This window comes from Corapipo altera, unplaced genomic scaffold, assembly GCF_003945725.1.
Source record: "Corapipo altera isolate COAL_440 unplaced genomic scaffold, ASM394572v1 317, whole genome shotgun sequence".
Taxonomy (NCBI): domain Eukaryota; kingdom Metazoa; phylum Chordata; class Aves; order Passeriformes; family Pipridae; genus Corapipo; species Corapipo altera.
In genome coordinates, this window is record NW_020884989.1 from 856,550 (window position 1) to 877,209 (window position 20,660).

The 20,660-nt window shown below is 39.2% G+C and overlaps 1 protein-coding gene across 4 annotated transcripts in view; it reads left to right on the top strand.

The window, feature by feature from the left end:
* The window catches only part of DUSP16 (dual specificity phosphatase 16), a 61,206-nt gene that overhangs the window by 15,964 nt on the left and 24,582 nt on the right, over positions 1 to 20,660 (top strand). For 2 of the 4 annotated variants that reach the window (XM_027666259.1, XM_027666260.1), the window contains exons 2-4: positions 11,039 to 11,112; positions 17,044 to 17,636; positions 18,871 to 19,009. In XM_027666259.1, coding sequence (XP_027522060.1) covers positions 17,406 to 17,636; positions 18,871 to 19,009 — 370 coding nt within the window. In that variant the 5' untranslated portion in view covers positions 11,039 to 11,112; positions 17,044 to 17,405. The remainder of the gene's footprint in view (positions 1 to 11,038; positions 11,113 to 17,043; positions 17,637 to 18,870; positions 19,010 to 20,660) is intronic. The other 2 variants (XM_027666261.1, XM_027666262.1) reach the window with 1 other exon arrangement.

The following is a 20,660-nucleotide window of genomic DNA, read 5'->3' on the forward strand; positions in this document are numbered from 1 at the left end:
TTTAACGGGAAGGCAAAGGAGATGGGATTGTGGTTAAATAATTACTCCTTGATTGAGTGAGTACTGCCCCGAGGAAGGTGCTTATGTAATGAAAGTCTCTATTGTGCTGTGTAAGAATAAGGACTCTGTGCTGAGATGGTGTGAGCAATCATCACGCTGTTGCTTTCTCGTGCTTGACTCTGCAGACCTGTGCTGAAAAGAATTATTAACTTGAGTTTTACCTTAAACACACCAAAAAACTATGGCAGTCTAGCATAAGGGGCAACATTGTACTTCAAACTGTGCTGCAGAGCTTTGGATCTTTGTGCCCAGGCATCAGGCACCATCTTATTTGGCACCTGTGGAGTAGGAATTCTTTGTGGCCAACTTCCCCTTTCCAGTCCAAGCAGCTCATACTTTGTTTCAAACCAAAGGTGTATCAGCTCCTGGGGAACATGGCGGATTCATATCTGGTGGCTGGGTTCATCTTTTTGGAGCACTGTTTTTCCCTCTCCTTCATACTTCTTGCTCAATTCTATATACAGACTGCTGCTGCTGTCTGCAGCAACCTATTTGTGCTGGTGGCAAGATTATTTTCCATTCCTTACACTCTTTATGTGTCTTAGCAGGAGTAATAACACAAGCTTAGAGACATCTGCTTTCTCCAGTGTTTGGTACTGTAGTGGCACACAGGAGCAATTGCAGAACAACTCCTGGATGTGGGAGTCAGGGAGACAGTGTAGCTGGAGATGCTCAGTCTAGTCCACGTACTGTGTGCTATGGAGTGCCATGGAGGAAACATTTAGTCTGGATGTGAAAAGCTCTGTAGCTGTGCCACGAGGTAAGCCTGCACAAATAAACCCTCCTTTATGTGAAGGCCACTTTGAGCACTAGACTGGTGGTTTGGTTGAGGTAGCTCAGGACTCTTAAACATCTCCCCTGCACACTGTCCCTGCACTGAAGCCAAAAAAAACCCCAAAAAACTTGCAACCTCTTGCTTTTTTACTAAAATTCATGCATATGGCCTTAGGCATACCAATAGGCATACCTTTGATGCCAGGTGATCTCCCTGCCAAACCTAAAGCTAGCTCTCAATAAGATCTTATGTGGTTATGCTTTCAATAGAGTGCCAGAAAGCTGAACCTTGGCAAAACTGTACTTTAAGCTGATGGTGAGAACAAAGTTAGGAAGAATGTTTTAGTCCTGGATGGGCATTGTAACTACAGATAGACTAGATACATTTTCTTCTAGATCTAAGTCATAGATTTTATTTATTTTGCCTATTCCATTGTAGTGTAAGCTAAATTAGAATTTAGATGTTCTAAATAATTATTTGGATTTGTCCTTGATTTTTTCCCATCTCCCAGGTAATGGATTAGTTGATTTTGGAAGCACTTGCCCTAGGCATTACTGCTCTAATTTGAGCCTGGTGGTGTGGCTGCAAAGGAAGAAGCCTGAGGAGGGTGGGAGGAGCACTTCTCCTCTTTCCTGGTGACCTCCGCTTCTGTGGTTGCACTCGACTCTTTTCCTGCACATTTTGACCTGTGCTGTAATCCTATCAGAGGGGATAATTGCAGTCAGGAATGAAGTCTTTTCTGGAAAAGATTTCTTGCTTAAATCTGCACGTATGAAATGGTTTTGACATTCATTGGTAGAAATTGGCTCCTTGTTGTTCATACCGTCGGGGTTAGTCTTTTCATGCCACTCGGTGTTCCTGTGGAGAACCTCACTGCATACAACATTCTAGGAGGCAAACAAACTAGCTAACACTTCTTTGCAATTCAAATAAAGTTAAAAAACCAAACAAAATTACCCCAGGTAACAAACACATCAACTACAACTATCACTGTCATGATTTTGTAAAGGTAAGTGTGTCTAATCTCACTTGTCAAATGCACTTAATCTCACCTGCTGTTTTTGTCACCAATACCTAAGTCAACTTGGAACTGAAGGAAGAGAAAATTAGTTTTACTTTTAAGACCTAAGTTATTGCCTCCTTGTTGCACTGTAGAATGAAACATCTAGTGCTAGAATTTTGAGTAATGCAGTACATTTTTAGTTGTAGCTGGAAGTGGCCTAAGTTTTTCAGTAACTTGGAAAATACCTTAAAGGAAATTGTATTTTTTCTATGGTGTTTTTATGGGGTTTTTGTTCAGGTGGACTTTTGTTTGTTTCTTTTTTTCAGAAAATACAAACTTTTCTCAGGCAGGCTTGTAAGAAAGGTTTGTAAGGAAAGGGATTATTTCTTTATAAAATGACTAATTTGGAGAAGATGGGCAAGGTTTAAGGAACACAGACATCACTTAAATCTTGAAACAAAAGCAGTGAATATAAAGCTATGTCAAGTTTGAGTTAATAGTAATAAACAACTTTATAATCCAGAGAAAAGTTTGTTTATGGGAAAAATCTACCAAAAATCCGGTAACTTCGTGATGACTCCAGGATTTTCTTGTTTTGTTGTCAACTCCAAGAATTTGGATGGAGGGAGTGTTCTTTCTTTGAGTGTATCTTTTAGGTTTCTTTCTGTCTTCTATCACATACTTTCAGTGGTGTGACTTCAGCTAGACAGTTTCCATAAGAAATATGATTCATTGGGTAATTTATTATATACTTTGGAATGTGCTTTGGACTTCTTTTCCTGTTTGGGAAGAGGGACAGGCTGGATGTGGAGATGTTTTGGAAGCCTTGGCTTTTGTTTCTGTGTCAGGGTTTGATTCTGTTTCACATCTCTGTATGTGAGGAAGGGTTTGTGCATTCTGGAGTTCGTGCCCTCCCTCTTCTTATCGCTTCATATTAACCGGTCTCATAAAAGATATCACCTCTCTGTGCAAGACCTGCCTTTCCTGTATCCTTGGGCAGTTGCAGTTACAGCAGTAATAGTGGGGATCTGTTGGATATGCTTTTCTTGTGAACCACATCTGTATGTTTTCGTTCATAGAGTAGCTGGAGTTTATTGTGATGAGGAAGTGACTGTGGGAGAATGTACCTTCTCCTGATACTTTGTGGGATGCTTTCCTAACCGTGTTAAGGATTCACGCAATAGCATTGTTCTGTGGATATATAATACAGCTTTTAAGATACTGACAGGATAGTTTAAAATCAACATACAAAAAGCAAATAAAAATATCTGTATGAGTTGGGAAACACGACCTCATGAATGTGAGGGTGGGAGAGCCTGGGTAGTGTAGCCCCAGGAGAAATGCTTTAGCAGCATAAAAATGATCACTCTTTTTTCCTCTTTTTTTCCTCTTTTGCTTCTGCTCCAGCTGAGTGTTTATGAGGTAGAGTTTGAGTGGCTGCTGCAGTGGGAAACATAGATTGACTGCGGTTAAGATGCACACAAATGTTTAGTATAAATATTTAGCAACAGACATAAACAGGAGTTAAATGGTGCACATTGGGATTGCTAAGACAAAACTTATAGATGGCCATTTTCAAACAGTGACCTCTTATTTTTTTTTACCTACCACTGTATTTTTACAGGTCTTTCCTTTACTTCCACTTAAGATTTTTTTGTGCCTTCACGTTCAGAGGAAATTCACACAAAAGGCTGATTGCACCTATCTGAAGATGAGGAGAAAAACAGTAGGGGAGATATAGGGTCATACGTCAGAGTGAGTCTCCTGCTGGCAGGTGAGAAGTGGAAGGGACAAATAACTGCTTTTAAAACCTTTCCATTATCTGTTCAGTTTAATTTTACCACTGAAACAAAAGAAGCAATAGTGGTAGTTCAAACAGCTGCTTCACTTGGGTCTAGTTAAAGATGCTTGCAAAAGCTTACTGCTCTGTCCAAGGCTCATTTGAAAATTTGTACCTAGACAAACTTACAATATCCTTGTGCTTCACAAACTGTCAACTTTACTAACATGCTTAAAAAAGGTGTGGCAAGTTTTTTGTCAGAAATAATAACGAAAAGATACCTTCCTTGAATGTAAAAAATTACATAGACAGATTAGCTTCTGTATGTGAGCATACTTTATTTTTATGTGATGGCTGCATAAGAAACATTTCTGTATGAAGTCCCAATTCAGCAGGATGCTTTTCATTCTCTAGAGTTAGCTGCATTTGCTTAGAATACAGGGACATTTAGGATTTCTTTAGGCCATATAAATAATACCGTAGAATGGTTTGGGATGGAAGGGACCCTGAAGATCATCTAGTTCCAAACATGCTGTCGTGTGCAGGGACACCTTTCACTAGACAAAATTGCCCAAAGCCCCATCCAACCTGGCCTTGAACACTTCCAGGAATGGGGCATCCACAGAGACCTGTGCCAGGGCCTCACTACCCTCACAGTAAAGAATTTCTTCCCAGTATCTAATCTAAATCTGCTGTCAGTTTGAAGCCATTCTCCCTTATCCTATCACCACATGCCCTTGTAAAAAGCCTTTCTCTGGCTTTATTGTGGGCCCCCCTTTAATTATTGAAAGGGAGGTTGAATTAGTTAAACACCTGTTTCCCACAGCTTTTAGTGATGGTCTTCTTTTTAGTGATCTTCTGAATGTTGTGTGGAAGGTGAGGCCTAAAATGGTAACCTGAATATGGACACATGTTCTTAAACTTGTAGTCCGTAAAGTTTAGGAAAATAAAAAATTTAAAGGGAGGGGGAAAAAACCCCCCAAACTGTACAGTATTTGACAGGAAGCCAGTGTAACTCCCTTGAAACTGGAGTAGCATGCCTGAGTCAGTGAAGTATGAGCTAAGAATCTGGCAGAAGCCTTTTGCACAAAGGAAGGTTGAGAGAGTCTCTCAGGAAGCCTGTACACTGCTAAATGTGGCATGTTTGAACATGAGACTGACATCATTGTGAGTTCATAATAGTGAAAGAACAAAGTATCAGCCACAAATTAGACTGACCTAATTTTTAAGTCACTTATAGAAACCTAATAGCCCAGTATCTTGCTTGTGCAAGCTGTTTATTTCTATCCCAACCTTTGACTACTTAATTTAAACTACAAGTTAACCCTCTGAACTGTTAAAGAAGTTGTTCTGGAAGGTGCGTGTGTGTTTGAGTGGTGCTACAAACTTCCTTCCTTGGCTCTTTTTCCTCTCTGACCTCAGTTTTCACATAAAGGAAGTGATTAAGGACCACCCATCATATACCTTTATCCTTCAGGATCAGTTTTTGAGGTACAAACCTCAGGATTGTGTACCAAAACCTAACTTGTGCCTATTGGCTGATCACATGCAGACTGGAAGTCTGTCTGAAAATTATTAGAACACATGCCAGTGGTATCAACAGGAATTTACGTAGAATGAATAAGTTATTATTAAACTTATCAGTATTATTTATTGATGTATCTATGATCATTGACTGATGCTTCTTTCATTGCTGAATACTTAAGAAATCTTAAAGGATCTTGCAGTTTGCTGATGATATACTACTTTCCAAGTATTTTAGTTGGCTCTGCTTGCCCTGAAGTTGATCCATTCTGTTGATATATTACTTCAGTTATTGCAGAAATATATTGAACTCTCCTAGCTTGGGATTACTTTGGCAACAGTCAGTGCCTTTCTGGTTGCTTTTTGAAGGACTGTTTCAAACAAAACACCTCTACAAATTCTGGAGAAATATAAGATCTTGTTTATAGATTTTTACAGAGCTGTGTGTACGTGTAAGCACACATCTAATGGGATAATACCAATATATTTTAAGGGACTATGTTTTGTTTCTCTTTGCTATTCAAAATTCTGGTAGAAGCCCAGAGAGGTTGCTACAGAACATTTCTTGTTGACCCTGGTCTTTGCCTAAGGTGCCTATCAGATAATAACACCCTAATTTACTCCCTTGGTTTGGTATTGCACATTTTTTCCCTTCAAAAATTTTTAAAAATCCTGCTCCCTTTTAATTCTTATACACTAGGTAAAACAGTGGTCACATTTTGTCAGTTGTTCTTCAGGGGGTTTGATGTATTTTGTGGTTATGTCACTCTTCTTGCCCTATTTGGGGAAGGTGTATCTGAAGGGAACCTACAAGAGAGCTGGAGAGAGACGTTTTACAAGGGCGTGTAATGATAGAACAAGGGGGAATGGCTTCATACTGAAAGAGAGCAGGGTGAGATTAGCTATTAGGAAGAAATTCTTTACTGTGAGAGTGGTGAGACACTGAAACAGGTTGCCCAGAGAAGCTGTGGATGCCCCAAGTGTGTAAGGCCAGGTTGGACAGGGCTTGGAGCAACCTGGTGTAGTGGAAGGTGTCCTTTCCAACTCAAGCTATTCTGTGATTCTATAATTCTACTTCAATGATAATGTTTATAGTGGTGGGGAACATAAGTCATCCTATGCTCTCTTTCTTCCATTGTGAAGATATACATAGCTTCTCTTTTCAGCCATGTGATTACTGTGTTAGAAATGTGGCTTTTGCACTGCTGTAGGTCTTGTATAATGTGATTCAAATTCACAGAAACACTTGAGATCCATTGAAAAAGACGTACCAGAGCACATTACCTGGATCATAGCTCAGTGAATACCATGACTTTTGCTTTTGTTCCCAACTGAAGCCCTGTTGGCACTATCTTGTCAATTAAATTAATATTTGAAAGCAATTTTAACAAGCAAGCCATCATAATTACCTTTGTGGGTACAAATTAGGTATGAAAATATGTTGTGTTCCTAGACTGTGAGCTGTCAGTAGTCTTCCACCCCAGTGAGAGTTTTCAGTCCCAATCGTCTGGGTCTAGGAGTTTGTTAATTTGTTTTCTGTACTGCATCTGCAGTTCAGCACGCACTTTATATCATAGCCTGAACCCCTTACTCTGAACAGCCCAGAATTGCAGACTTCTTAGCAGGATTACTGCAACTGTTTAATTTCTGGGAACACAAACTTGATTTATTCCACCATGTTAATTGGGAGCCATTGCTGCACAGGATATACCTCCGTGTTTCCTTCTCTATTCCCGCTTCAAAACAGTTGGGCTGTTCAAAACAGTATCATGTTTGTGGACTCGCTGTTTTCCACCATCTATTCTGTTTCCTTGTCATGTAGATGTCATTTAAAGAAAAACCCAATTAAAATTAATTGCTTTACTGACTAGGACTGAGCTTACATACGTATAATGTCAATGTTTTATTTGCCCCAGCATTCCTTCTGAAGATGCTTCTGCATGCTTTTATCACTGTACGCTGGTGACAATATTAATCTTGTTTAGAGCGTGGAGGGGGCTTTTAAAATGAGTTTGACAAGAGATTTAATTAACACTTATTAGGGGGTTTTCTTGACTTCTAGATGTTTATCTGTACAGCTGACAGGACATGCATGCAGCGCAGTGCAGCACTGTATTTTCAAACACAAGCAGGAAGAAACAAAGTATTAATGTTGAAAGTTTGAAAAAAAAAAAAGATTCCTTCCAAACTTTCTCATGCCCTGATGTGAAGGGGTTGAATGTGCATGTTGCCTTCCGGGAGAACTGGTGTCATTTCCTCAAATGGGTGAAAGACCGGAATATTTTAACCCCTGTCATACTGTACCATGGAACAGTTTACAAAATCTCTGTTCTTAAAGGAGATTGACTCACTTTAGTCATTCAGTTTAATTTAAGAGAAGAGTCAATAAAAAGTCTGCTGCAAGAAATTCATCCCTGCCTTGCCCAGAAGCTATTCTGATTTACTTCTCTGATAAAATTACCATCATTATCCTCTGCTTTTAATCCATTCTGGTCCTTGTTCGAAGGCTTCAGATCCACCTTCTGTTTTCATCATACAGTGACTATGAAGCAGATCAGAGTTGCTTTTATTTAATTTTTGTCTCCTTATTTGCAGGGCCATATTATTTGAATGTCTCCCTCTTAAAATCTCTCATTAGGCAAAAGGCCTTATACTTAAAGGCTAACCATTATCTGAAGGCTCTGAGGTCTCATCTTATTTCTTCCATGGTAAGCCTTTCAAAGAAGTAGCATGGACTGTTATAACAGCTGTGCTCGATGTTTATTTAGCGGCTACTCTTCAGAGCACTCCTGCTTTTAATCTGTTTCTCAGCAAAAAATGACCATGTAAAATACAAAAGTCACTGTTTGTATTGGTCTGCAGAGCTGCAAAACAGTTGATTCAGAATGTGCAGATTGTGTAGTAGATGGGAACCTTGGTGTCATGAAAGGTGCTGCTGTAAAGCACCCTTGTTATACGAAGAGTAAAGATAGGCTGGAATTTTAACAGCTTGAGGATTTATTAATTAATTCAGCACTTTCAGGTTTTCCCTTTCTGTTTTACTTTGTGTCTTTGAAAATTACAGTATAGTTTCTGTTAGAGTGGCAGGTGTGGACTTTGCTAATTGGTCACAGTTACATGATGAATCTTTACCATTTGATGTACAGGACCAAAGTGCCACACATGGTGTGTTTTGTGAGGATAAGCAACTGTCCTTCAGTTTGGTTTGTGAATTCATAATTTGTTACGTGCTGTGGCTTTGGATTGAGTCTCTTCAGACTTGGATTACATAGATAAATGAAATAATGTTCTAACTATTTGTAAACTTCATCAATTTTATGGTAGATACTTCAGACAAGATTAGATTTTTAGGAAAAGACAGCGTTAAACTTTTAGGAAAGAAGAGGTAGACAGGTACTGCGATCCTTAGAAGGATGCTGTCATGCTTGACTGTTCAGTCTCTCCCTGGCTTCCAGCTTGCCTGATGCACCCACTCCGTAGCTGTGGGAGGAATGCTCCATGTGACCCGACTGGTTGGGTTTGTTTAGCTGCAGTTTAGGGAAGGCCCTGAGCAACGGAGGAGAAAAGAGGCTGCCATTTCTAATTCTGGAAAATAGAAAAAGGTATTTCAATAAGGCCTGGAGGACTTCTTATTTGCCAAAAGTATAAAGGTGAGTTTATATCCTTTTGTAATTCACCCTAATTGAAAGGATGAATATTTCTTTTTCTGAAGTTAGCAGAAAAGTGCTGGCCTCTTAATGATGAAAGACTTTTTAAAAAAGTTTCCCCCAAGCACAAATAGCTGAAGTTTCCACTTTAAACTTGGGTGGCTCATTCATATTTCACTTAATGGTAATACGGTATCCTCTCTCTCCCTTACCCTCCTTACCACTAAGGCTAAAAATGGGGGGGGGGGGGAGGGGAATATAAAATATTTCTGAAAATTACAGGAAATGTCTGTTCCTTAAATAGCTTTGCCAGGGAATTTCCAGATCTGCTTAATGCTTATGGCTGAACTTGCAACAGCTCAGTCTTCAGTCATGAGTGGATCCTGTTCTTAAAATGTGACACCTCCTTCCAGTAAACTGTATTGAAATTAAGTATATACTTTGTTTCTCATCTGCTCTTCAGCAGAAATAATTGTGCCCAGTGGTGAAATGAGGGCTCTTGGGGGCTGCTTTAAACACTTGATTTACTTCTATTTATTAAAGTTTGAAAAACTTTTATAGTTTCCTGAGATGGTAGCTAGTTTATTTGTGAGGACTTCGGAGAGGCATGGATGGCACAGAAAGGCAAGTACTGGTGAATATGAAGACTATCTGGCAGTTTTGAGAGGGACTTCAGGAACTGCACGTGAAGCACTAAGGAAAAAAAGGGAAATGCTTTTTGTCTCAGTAGTTCGTTTCCTTGGACTGTCACAAGGTGGTCTCAGATCATAGGGTCTTGTCTCTAGGCAGAGCCTAATCAGTGTTAACCATTAGTTTACTTTTAGTTTCTGGGATGAGACTAGACAAGGGGATAGCAACAAATATGATGAGTAGGATGAGCTTTTTCTTTGTTCTCAATTGTCTTCGGCAAGACTTTTGCCACTGGATTACAGGAAGGAGCAAAGGAGGTCTGCAGAGCCTCTTCTTGGGGCTCAAAAGAGAATTGGATAGCTTGAGCAGGCAGTGGGGAGTAAAGGACCTGGCACAGTGTTCAGCAGATCATCTCATCCATCTCTCTCACATACTTATACCTATGTGCTAATGATGGGCAAGCGAGAGGATCTCCAGCCTGGGTCCTTTCAGGGAAAAACACGTGCGTCCCAGTAGAGATAGCAGTCCCAGTGAGCAAAGTATGTTCTGGGTATCTGTATCTGCCTGAAGGGCTCTCACCCCGTGTTCTACTGCTGGCATTTGCAGGGTTTCTAGAGCAGTTGCCTAAAGCCAGAGGTGATTCCTGTAGCTTTTCTCCTTGTGGTGTGGGTTTCCAGTCTGTTCACTGACTGCCGTGATGTGCTCAGCCCTCTGCTGTGGTGGCTCTGCATGGTTGTCATATCATTTTACCTCAGAGTTCGGAGCCACCCCTGGATTTCACGGTAAGGCAGTACTTGGCAATAATTTATTGTCATGGTTTAGGTTACAGTGATTAGGCAAAGCTGTCATCTCTTGATAGCGATGATTTGAATCATATTTTTAGATGCCCAGGAAACAGCTTGGAATTGGCACTGATGTGTTTATTTTTGCTTCCTTGTGTAGAAGTTGTAATTTAATTTGTTTGTGTCAGAACAGCAGGCGCTTTGTATAGGCGTTGTATGGGTATGACTATATGTAATGATTGGTGATGCCGCTGTTACCAGTGAGGATGCAGTGTTGGCTTTTTTACTGTGTGGGGAGGTGGGATTAATTACTCAAGATGTTCTGTTTCATTAGTCTTTGTCCATAAAAAAGACAGCTGTATTCAGACTTACTTATGGCCATCTTTCATATTAATAGATGCTGAACAAGGGTTTGTGAATTTGCTTAATTCTATGCAAACGCATCACCTGTGAATGCTACTTATAGATTAGTTTTCTAGTAGGGAGATGTGTTAAATTGTTTGGAAGGTTACTGTTGGTTGGTTCTTTTGTTAGTTGTTTTTTTTTAAACATCTCCAACTTTTTTTTTTTTTTTTTTACTTTAAGGATAGTAGAGATAGCTGTACTGTGGTGTTTTTGTCTCTTTCCTATTAGAAAATCAGTATTACAGAACTTTCTATTCCAGACCCTTTCCATGTACACAAATGCTAGCATTTATAAATATCTTCTCACCTAGATTTTCATGTGTTTGGGGAAGTTTTACAGGAAATGACTCTACTGAAAGTGTGAAATCCATTTTCTGGGGTTTTTTTATCTTGTAATAAGGATTTATTATTTTTATCATTTTCCTATGTTTAGGTATTTCCCTCTGCTGGCCTTTGTATGTGGCCCACTTTCTGTTCTGTTCAGCCCGTACAGATTTTGACTTAAATGTGAGTAATTGCTGCTGACATGAAATAATAATAGATTCATATAAAAGTACTTCAGAATTTTCAGTTGCTTTGACGTGGAAGTCGTAGAGGGAGAATCATCTTTTAAAAGTCCATTGACAGTTTTCCTTGTTGCCTAGTGTCCCAGGCAAGAGGAAACTAAAAGTGTAATGTATTATAGTATATGTTTGAAGTGGATTAAATAAGCCTTCATTGTGGTTGCCACAGAAGTATATGCTGTGGATCTGCAGTGAAAAAGTATTTTGAAATGGAAAGAGCTTCTCACTTGTTTGGGTGGAGAAGGGAGTCTCCAGGTTAAGTCTCTGAGTCTCTTTTCAATAGAATGGTGTAACATCAACAGTGTGTTCTAGTGCTTCCATCTATCAGTCAGGTTTCCCTGCTGTAATACTTAACAAATATTTATTGTTTCACCATGAATGTCAAAGAGTTTGGATTCTTGGTAAATGCAAGTGATGATAACCTGGTTTATTGCTTGGAGTTGGTGGTGGTGTATGGATGATGTTTGCAAGCATGTTGCATGTATTTTGAGGGCTATGTTGAGTAGATCAGGAAAATGTGGTGTTTTGGTGTGCTTTTTGGTTTTATTCTGAAATGATATAGTAGTATATTATTTCAAATATGACTATTTGTATGAAAGGAAATATCTTTGTTATCTAAATGGAAGATCCATTCATCTTGCTTAGCCCAGCTGTCTCAGGGTGCTGGTGGTAAAAATGTTGCTAAGCAGTAGGTATAGAAGCAGAGCAAGCTTAAAAATCTAGACTGGAGGTCTTTTGTGCAGCTTATTTGTGGGAAGTTGATTTCTTTCTGGCTCTGTCTCTCCATGTCTCAATTTTCAGACTGGTTGAAGTGGGGTGACTTTTTTTTTAGAACTAGTAGTCAAAACTGAGTCAGGCAGGATGAAGGACAATAGAGTACTGAACAGAAAATTCACCTTCATCCATTTTTTTTCCAGTGGATTGTACTTGCCTTTCTCATGAATGTATGGTGTGTAATCTAAAATGCACGTAGCTGCTGTTTTTACAAGGAAGGGAAAATAAGCACTAAGCGTTTTGACTGCATATATAGATCCAAAGTACAGATGTGTTAAAAGTAAGAGAAGAGGGAGCAGCCATAGATAAGAAAAAAAAGCAGGGTGAAATTCTTAAAACTGCTTTTCTTTTATGAACACAGTACACACGTGACATTTAAAAAAAAGAAAACAATTAAAATCTATGTGTTTATATTTGAGTCTTGCTGCTGTCCAGTCTTGTACCAAAGGCGAGCCAACACCTGTACCAGGTGTTCGGGAGGGTGGTGGAAAGTGTTTGTGCTTCAACTCCCTGCCCAGACAGGAAGCATGAGGAAATTATGTGCTTAATGAGATAATGACACTTGCTCAAATCATCCAAAAAACCAAAAGACCCCCTCATTCCCCTCAACATGAGCCCTTGTGAAGAGCTCTTTTAATTCACAAGCATTTATCTCATTCCTGTGTGATCTGCACAGTGGCACATGTAGGCTGCTTGTAGGCTTCCTGTAACTTCACTTAGATTCCCCCCCCCCCCGGACTTTACACTTTATTATGCACTTATTGATCTCTGGAATTTATTGACTTGCTGAATTCAGAAGAATAGCCATTCCTCCCTTTCACTTAAAAATCTTATTTCCTTGTGCTCCATAGACACTCTGTGTTTCTTGCTACTGATGAGTGGCATCTGGAGTAAGGGCTGGACCTCTCTCAATTGTCACTTAGTCTCCAGTAGCATAGGGTACAAGTATATGTCCAGAACAGCATTTATTTCAATCTTTTTAAGGCTGGTGAGGGAATGCTGTGCCTGTCGTAGGTGTTGGGGGGTAAAAAGCTTCTTGCAGGAGTAGGAATTCACCCTGTGATCCCTAGATCTGGAGTTCCTCTCTAATGCAGAGTTTGTGTAGGCCAGTTTGTCAAGTATCACGTGTGGCTGTGCTCATAGGGACTGGTGCTGATAGTATTGGCACCAGCTATTGAACCACTGGCAGCTCCCAGTTCAGTAACACTGATGCCAAATATTCTTTTGAAAACACCTGATGTGCCAGCAGTAGCACATCCTCTGCAGTTTAAGGTGTTCTACATCTGTGTTTTGATTCAGCTTTTTGGTTTGTTTTTTTTTTTTATGCTGATGCCCATCCTAAGAAACAAGAAAGGGACTGTAGAAAAGGATAGTGTTTTTCTCATGTGTACATGTGTTAGCCTGTAGAAAGTAGAAAAATACACAGTTTAAAAAAAACCCAACTCCTTCAGGTGTCTCAGCTCAGTTCGTAAAAGCTGCTCATCAGAACCTTCTAATGTTCAGATGCTGTAAAGTTATTTTGTTGGTGTTTTGCCATGCAGCAATGATGTATGTGGGAGCATTGCTGTAGGCACCTGACAAAACAGGCATAAGTGACATGGCTGAGCATGTATGACACCAAGGTTCTACTTCAAGGTTATCTTCTTATATGAGGTAGAAATATTTCAGAGATTATAAAAAAACTTCCAGAAGCTCTTTGCTAGTTCCTTAACTGAGGTAGAATTAGAGACTCTCAATCTGAGAGTTTTTAAAATGTATTCTTGCTACATCTGCCTCTCATCCCTGAAGGTATTTAAAAGACATGTAGATGTTGAGTTTAGGGATATGGTTTAGTGGTGCACATGGCAATGTTAGTTTAACAGTTGAACTCAATCTTAGAGATCTTTTTCAACCTAAGTAATTCTATGATTCTGTATAAGCCAAAACCTGAGATAACTTAAAAAAGTGTCCTGTTGAGATTAAAGGAATTGCTTGGAGTCAAAGTAGTAGCAGTGGAAATTAGGAGTGCATACAAAATGTGAGTTACTGTGACTGAAAAATCAAACACAAAACACAAGTGCCACGTTTCCAATTATGTGATTGCTTACTTCGCTCCATCTGAGCCACTTGGGATGAGGACAAGAATCCCTGAGGCAAGAGAGATCCTGTAGTAATGTGGCAGCATTACACATACACATTAGAAATCCACTGTTGTTGGTGTGGAAGACAGTAGGGATTTTGGTGGGTTGGTTCTTTAAACAATATGGAGAAACCATAAAGACACCAGGAAAGTGTTGAACAGATCTTTTTAGTTATACTGTGAGTTAAATGAGGTAACAAGCAGTGCCACATGTTGCAGCCCCTCTGCAAGGAGGAAGCAGCCATGCAGTGTTATCTGTGTGCATGTGAGTGACTTCATGGGGTATTCTCATAGTTTGATTATGGATCACTTTTCCATAGTCCTGATTTCAGTGTAGAACACCCTGTGACTAGGATGGTTTCCTAGCTTGAAGATCAGCAATGGCCTACTTAGGGCAATGTGTTATATTACATCATTTGATGAGACACTATGGTGTCAATCATACCACTGAGATGTAAGTCACAAGTAGCACAGCAGAAAGACAACAGTCAAGAAATTGAATTTTATTCTTTTACAAACACATTAGAAATTAAACAGATGTTTCAACACCTCGTAGCATCTAAATGATTAGAGCAGTCAAGAGGACGGGGAGGAGAGCTCAAGTATTTAGCTAAAGCAGGGAGCTGCCAGTTTCTCTTGTGTTGGATAGGTCCCAAGGAAGAATCCCAAACTCTAATAGCTCCAGAAATGGAAAGAATTAAAAGAAAAACCTGTACTTGATAAAAATGTTGTTTCTCCCCTGCCCAATGGGAGATGTTCCTGTTGAAATAGGGTTTCAATTGCAATAACTTGAGATGACATGGTTAAGTTTATTGCTTTCAAGCCATGCTTTCAAGGTACTTATTGCATTAAGGTAATATGGTTATTTAAAAAGATTCTTCACTGGTAGCCCACTTGCCTTATGTTCTTTACATGCTCTTTACCCGGTCACCATATATGACTGGTTTGAGTTCTTTTCAAGGGTCTTCTGAAACAAACTTCTGTTGCATGAAAGCGAAGGCTGAGACAGCAAGCAGTAAGCATTTAGAAGATGAGTATTCCTAAACTGAAAGTTGCAAATTAAAGATTAAGTATTTTTAACAGCATATGTTTTAGAGTTCCATAGTTTCTCAGCTGCTTTATTTTCCTGTTATTACTTGGACTTTAAGTCAGCAATTTATCCATCAAAATAAATTGTCTGGTTCACGAACAAACTGTCTAGCTTAAAAAGGAGCTGGAGCCAGTTACCACTAGAGCCAGTGGAAGAGTTTTCATTGAGTTCAGTGGGTTTGGTGTCTGGCAACATTTGATATGATTCAAAGAAAATCAAAACTTGTGACAGGACATGTTAAAGAGAAGTTTTAAAAAATGCAGAGCACTGTTTTCCTTCTGAAAACAGAATGGACACAACTATCAAGTTTCCTTTTTTTCCGCCTTGCAAAATGGCATAGTCTTTTGATACCTTCCTGAGGCCAGTATATAATGACTGCTCTTTGAGTGGGAGCGGACTTGCCAACCAGGTTGCAAAGATAGGGGGTTTATTTAGTACATTTAATTAAGGCTCGGTAAAGTTTTTTTTCCAATTTTTTTTATAGTTGAGAGCAATATGCATTTCACATACATGCTATGAGAAGGACTATGTACTATGTGCTTCCTTTTATCTGGACAAGCTTAAAAGCACTGTTTCAACAGCACTAGAGTCAGAACAAATGGAAAATCACATGTTGTCAACCTCATGTATGTTTATGTGAAACCTGGTGTTTTTCTTGTATTGCCACATGAAAGTCATGAAATAGCTTTCAGTTTCCTTTTTTGGGTTGTTAAAGTAGAGTTTGTACTTTTTTCAGAATTTAATTTGCTTAAGATTTTGTATATGTAGATTTGTGTAATATATTGAATGCATAAAACATCTCCTGACCCAGGATTTCCCATTGCTGAGCACAACTGATCTGTTGGTGTAACAGGACTTTTAATAGTCTGTCTATAAATCAGTTTGAATTCATTACTTCTCTTGCAATTAAGATAAATAACAAACATTTCAAACATAAACAGCAAGTCAACACTATAAGTAAATTTTAAGTTTAAATCCCTTATGGATGAAGCCCCATGGTGGTTCCTTTCTGAGGAGTGTTCCTACAAGGAGTTGTTCTATCAGAGTGTATTTTGGGAGACTCTGAAGAGCCTAAGGGCAACTGTGAGGCAGTAATACGAAGAGGTGGTCAGACAGGTCAGGTGGTTTTACTGCTCTGCTGCTGCCTCTGCTGTTTCAGCTGATGTTGTTCAGATGCTGTTGGGATCTAATTTTACAGAAGTATAGTTTGTTTCAGATATTATTCAGCACATGTTCTAAAAGTGTAGCACACCTTATATAACTGTCATACCAGCTCCTGAAAGGGCAGAAGAATGCTCACTGCTTTACCTTTGAGTAGTGTGAGACCTCTGTACCGTGTGTGGTGATTAATTCAAATAAAACACTTGGGTCTGATGTAGCATCTTGTTCTTCTAGTTTCTCTTTAAAGTGTTCTTAAGAGAGATGGATGTAAGTTTGGTCCTTTCTTTTGTACAGTTGCAGTTCCCCAGCTTGCAGTGCTGGTTTGTAAAATACTTTCCAAGGCATTAAACTTTAAAAATGTTTAATGTTTAAAATGTTTAAATAACTAATTTTACAACTTTTTACTAAGTGGTGAAGTGCTGAAATGTGTTTAAACAGTTTTGCTTGTTGTATCTCTTAATTGTGTTCTAGCAGTCTTGTGAAGAAGCAGAGCTAGTGGCAACAAAAGTCTGCAATTAAGGCAAGGTATGTTGCCTGAAATACAAGATAATTGTCCAGGCAAGATGATTGGAATAGATTCGGAGACTGTAGTTGCCAATTCTCTCTCTAGGTGTTCGGCATATACAGCAGAGAGGAGAAGTCCTCAGGAATGTATTATATGGCATGGCCCACTGTACAGTGAACCTCAGAGTTGAATGTTTTTTGTTTTTTTCATCTTCCCCCTCTTACAGGCTTTTAGTCCGGTGCAGAGCTGATGGGTGGGAGCAAAGGTAAAGAATGATGTATTGCAGCAGCAGGCAGAAAGCATCTTTTGTCTGAATTGTGGAATGGCTGCTCCATAGTCATGTCCTGATGAATCAGATGTGAGGGGCTGCTTTGTGGAACAAACCCTTCATAACGGCAGGAAGCAGGAGAAGACATTCAGTTGAAGAGCTCTCTCCAAAAATGGATTTAACTTTTCTTTTGCCAGTCACTACCAGTATGACCTCATGCATTTCTAGTACAATGGTGTGGCTAAGCCTTTGAGCACACAGCTATTACATCATCGCAGCAAATTAGAGAGGGAGGTGGTGAAAGAGGCCTTATTGTTGTCATGGCCGATGAGATGATCAGGACTCAACTCATTGTCGTTGAGAAGTTGGTGGCTTTGCTGGAGAGCGGTACAGAAAAGTTGCTGCTGATTGATAGCCGCCCCTTTGTGGAATACAATACGTCCCACATCTTGGATGCCATCAACATCAACTGTTCCAAGCTTATGAAGCGGAGGCTGCAGCAGGACAAAGTTTTGATTACAGAGCTCATTCAACATTCAGCAAAACACAAGGTAGGAGTCATCTTCCTCTTATTCCTTATATTTGTTTAAAGGAGTGGCTGGTAATAGTAACAAGTATTATTACTAGTACTTGTAATAATTTTTCCTTAGGTATTTCATTTAAAAAAAAAAAAACCAAAACAACAAAACCACAAAACCCAAACCAAAACAAACAAAAATCCAACAACAAAAAACAAACAGATAGAACAAAACAAAAGCCAAACAAGACTAAGGGACTGAGTTTAGCTGAGATCCTACCTAACTGAAAAGGGCATTGGTTACTATTATGTTTATTGTTGGGATTCTTCGTAGCCTGCTCTTCCCTAAGTGACACAGTAATGGGGAGGGATTTAGAAATACTCAGAAAGAATGTTCTCAGGGTTCTTACGTGTCTTTTACAGCCCAGTCCCTCAAATGGATGTAATTAAGGCAGAAAACATTCTCCTCTTAAACTTCGAAGGATTGTTTGGGATCTGTGGTGGTGGGGATTGCTTAGCAAGCAGTCATATGGTTTGCAAAGAAACTGCATCTCTGTCAGTCATGGCTTCTACTTGCTGTTAAAAATCCTTTTCATGGGAGCAATTTGATAGGTTTTAGTGTTTTGATTTGTTTTTTGGGGGAGTGGGATGTGTTTTTTTCCAAATAGTGTTATCAGTGAAAAGAAAATAGCTAAGCTGTTTCAAATTAATGCGTGGGGGGGATTTGGGTTTTTTTCCTTATCCATTGGTATTTGTTTCATGTGCTTTGGATACAAAAATAATCTGCTACGTTCTTGCTTTGACATGTTAAACATGAAGATGATGATGATGACGATGTTGGTTGGGGGTTTTTTATACATAAAGCTGTATAGGTACCCAAAATGTGTGTGGCTTAGAGGCAGTTTAAGGTCTCTTTACTGTTTATGTACAAAACCCCCAGAAACAGAAACTGTTTAGCTTAGCTTTTAAACAAATCAACCAACCTAGCTAAAGGTAGAGCATTTCACAAGTGACATAAAATTAGCTAATGATAGAAATTTGTGGAGCGTGCTTCAACTTGCAGCAAATAATCAATTTACAAACTTTCCAAGGAATTGAATCTCATAGGCATATGAAGTATAAAATAAAACCATTCATATACAGCTGCATAAGAAATCTGTATATCTGAACTACTGTATAGCAAATACATGGGAACTCTGCTGGAGGTGATAATGTGGGGCTTTGAATCGTCTTCCTCCCTTTTTACTCTTGAGTTACTTGTGTTTCAGATTGAAATTGATTGCAAACAGGAAGTGGTGGTGTATGACCAAAGCTCTAAAGATGTGACCTCTCTCTCATCCGACTGCTTTCTTACTGTGCTCCTGGGCAAACTGGAAAAGAATTTCAGTTCTGTGTATCTGCTTTCAGGTAAGATGTACCAAAAGAAACCTCTGACACACTTGTGTAAGGAGAAGAAAGAAAAAGCTGTTGGTATAGCAAATGTGTACAGTTTTGCAGGTGCTGATATAAACCTCAGTTATAGCATGGACTTTTCTGTAGTTCTTTATGCATGTAGTGACGCTCATAATACATATAGTGCTTAGAAAAAGAAATTGCATCTTACAGGGGATATATTACACCATTAGTCTATGTAAGTGGAAATGGATCAGTGTAGGGGGTTTTAGATGCATATATCTGCTACTTTAGGGTCAAAAAATAGTAAAAGTAATGTGCTTCCCTGGTTTTTTAAGTATTGTATATGCCAGGAAGAAAACCTCTTCCTTACTGAATTGGTACTACAATAAGAATAAGGGAAATAATCTCCCAGAGTTATGGAGATTAGTTTGTGTGACTTTTTAAACTTCAGCTCCTGAAGTGGTAGCACTTCATTTAGGTCTTCTCCCTCGCTGTCCTTTTTTTTTTTTTTTTCTTTCTTTTAAATCCCAGGTCAAAGCATCTATAGAAATTCAACTCCTTATAATACCGGATTTGTTGGTCTTAACGTGTGCTTGTGTCATTATTTCTATCATGGAACAGTAGACCCAGTGTTCACAAGAAGGAACAAGGAGGGGCATGAGGTAGATCTAAAGATGAAGGAAGGGGGAATGATGTGTGTAAGTAGGAAATCCATTGCAGTGACTTGACCAGTGATCTAATGAAGTGCATACCTAGTCTCCGAGAAATGCTAAAACTACAGTCAGGGACTGAATAATTATGAAAGAAAGGGAAATAACTCCAGAGAGATGCTTCCTCTTAGCAAGAGGATTTCACTGCAGTTTGTAGTCATCACTTCAGATGAAAGTGATAGGGGAGAACTTGTGGTACTGAGAGAACTTTTCCCATTTTTTTTTAAAGTGATTACAGAGAACATGAATAATTTCTGCACTTGGGCAGGTGTGTTTGGTACTCATGTGAGGCTGTGCTTACAGCAAAGTAAGTAGGGTTTTGCATTGGCTTGGTTTGGTGCTTCTGTTCAATTTGCTGACTAGGTAAGAATTACATCTGTGGGTGGTGGACTATGGCATTAAATTAAATAACTCTTCTTTCATATGAGCCACCAAATAATCGTGTGGTGTCTAGGCACAGTAAATGCTTAATGTAAGAGTGCTGAATTAAGTGGTTGATACTCCCTTAAATTGAAAACCGTTATTTAAAAAATCAACCCAGTCTAGAAGCAGTTCACCTCTTAAGAAATCCTTTTATTGTTTGAATACACAACTCTGCTCATTTGTCCTGAGAGTTTTTTTAATAACCAGAAGCAATTTACAGCTCCATGCTGCAGTCAAACTATTCACAACCTAATTTCCATGATAGAAAAAGAAACAGCTGTCTAATAACTGAGAATTGTGGCAGGAGGAGTTGGAAGACATCCTTAGCAAGGCCAAGCAGAGGAGAATATCGTGAAACTTCCCTTCCTTATACTGTCCCTCCCTTGCATGAGACAAGGCTTTGCTCTTCTTTTTGCTCTGCTGGACTCTCTGAAGGAAGTGCTCGTTGTGTCTCTACTCTCAGACTTGCTTGTGGCTCTTGTAGGAGTGGACAGGACCAGGAAAGGAGTGTTCTCCACCTTCCCAGTGCA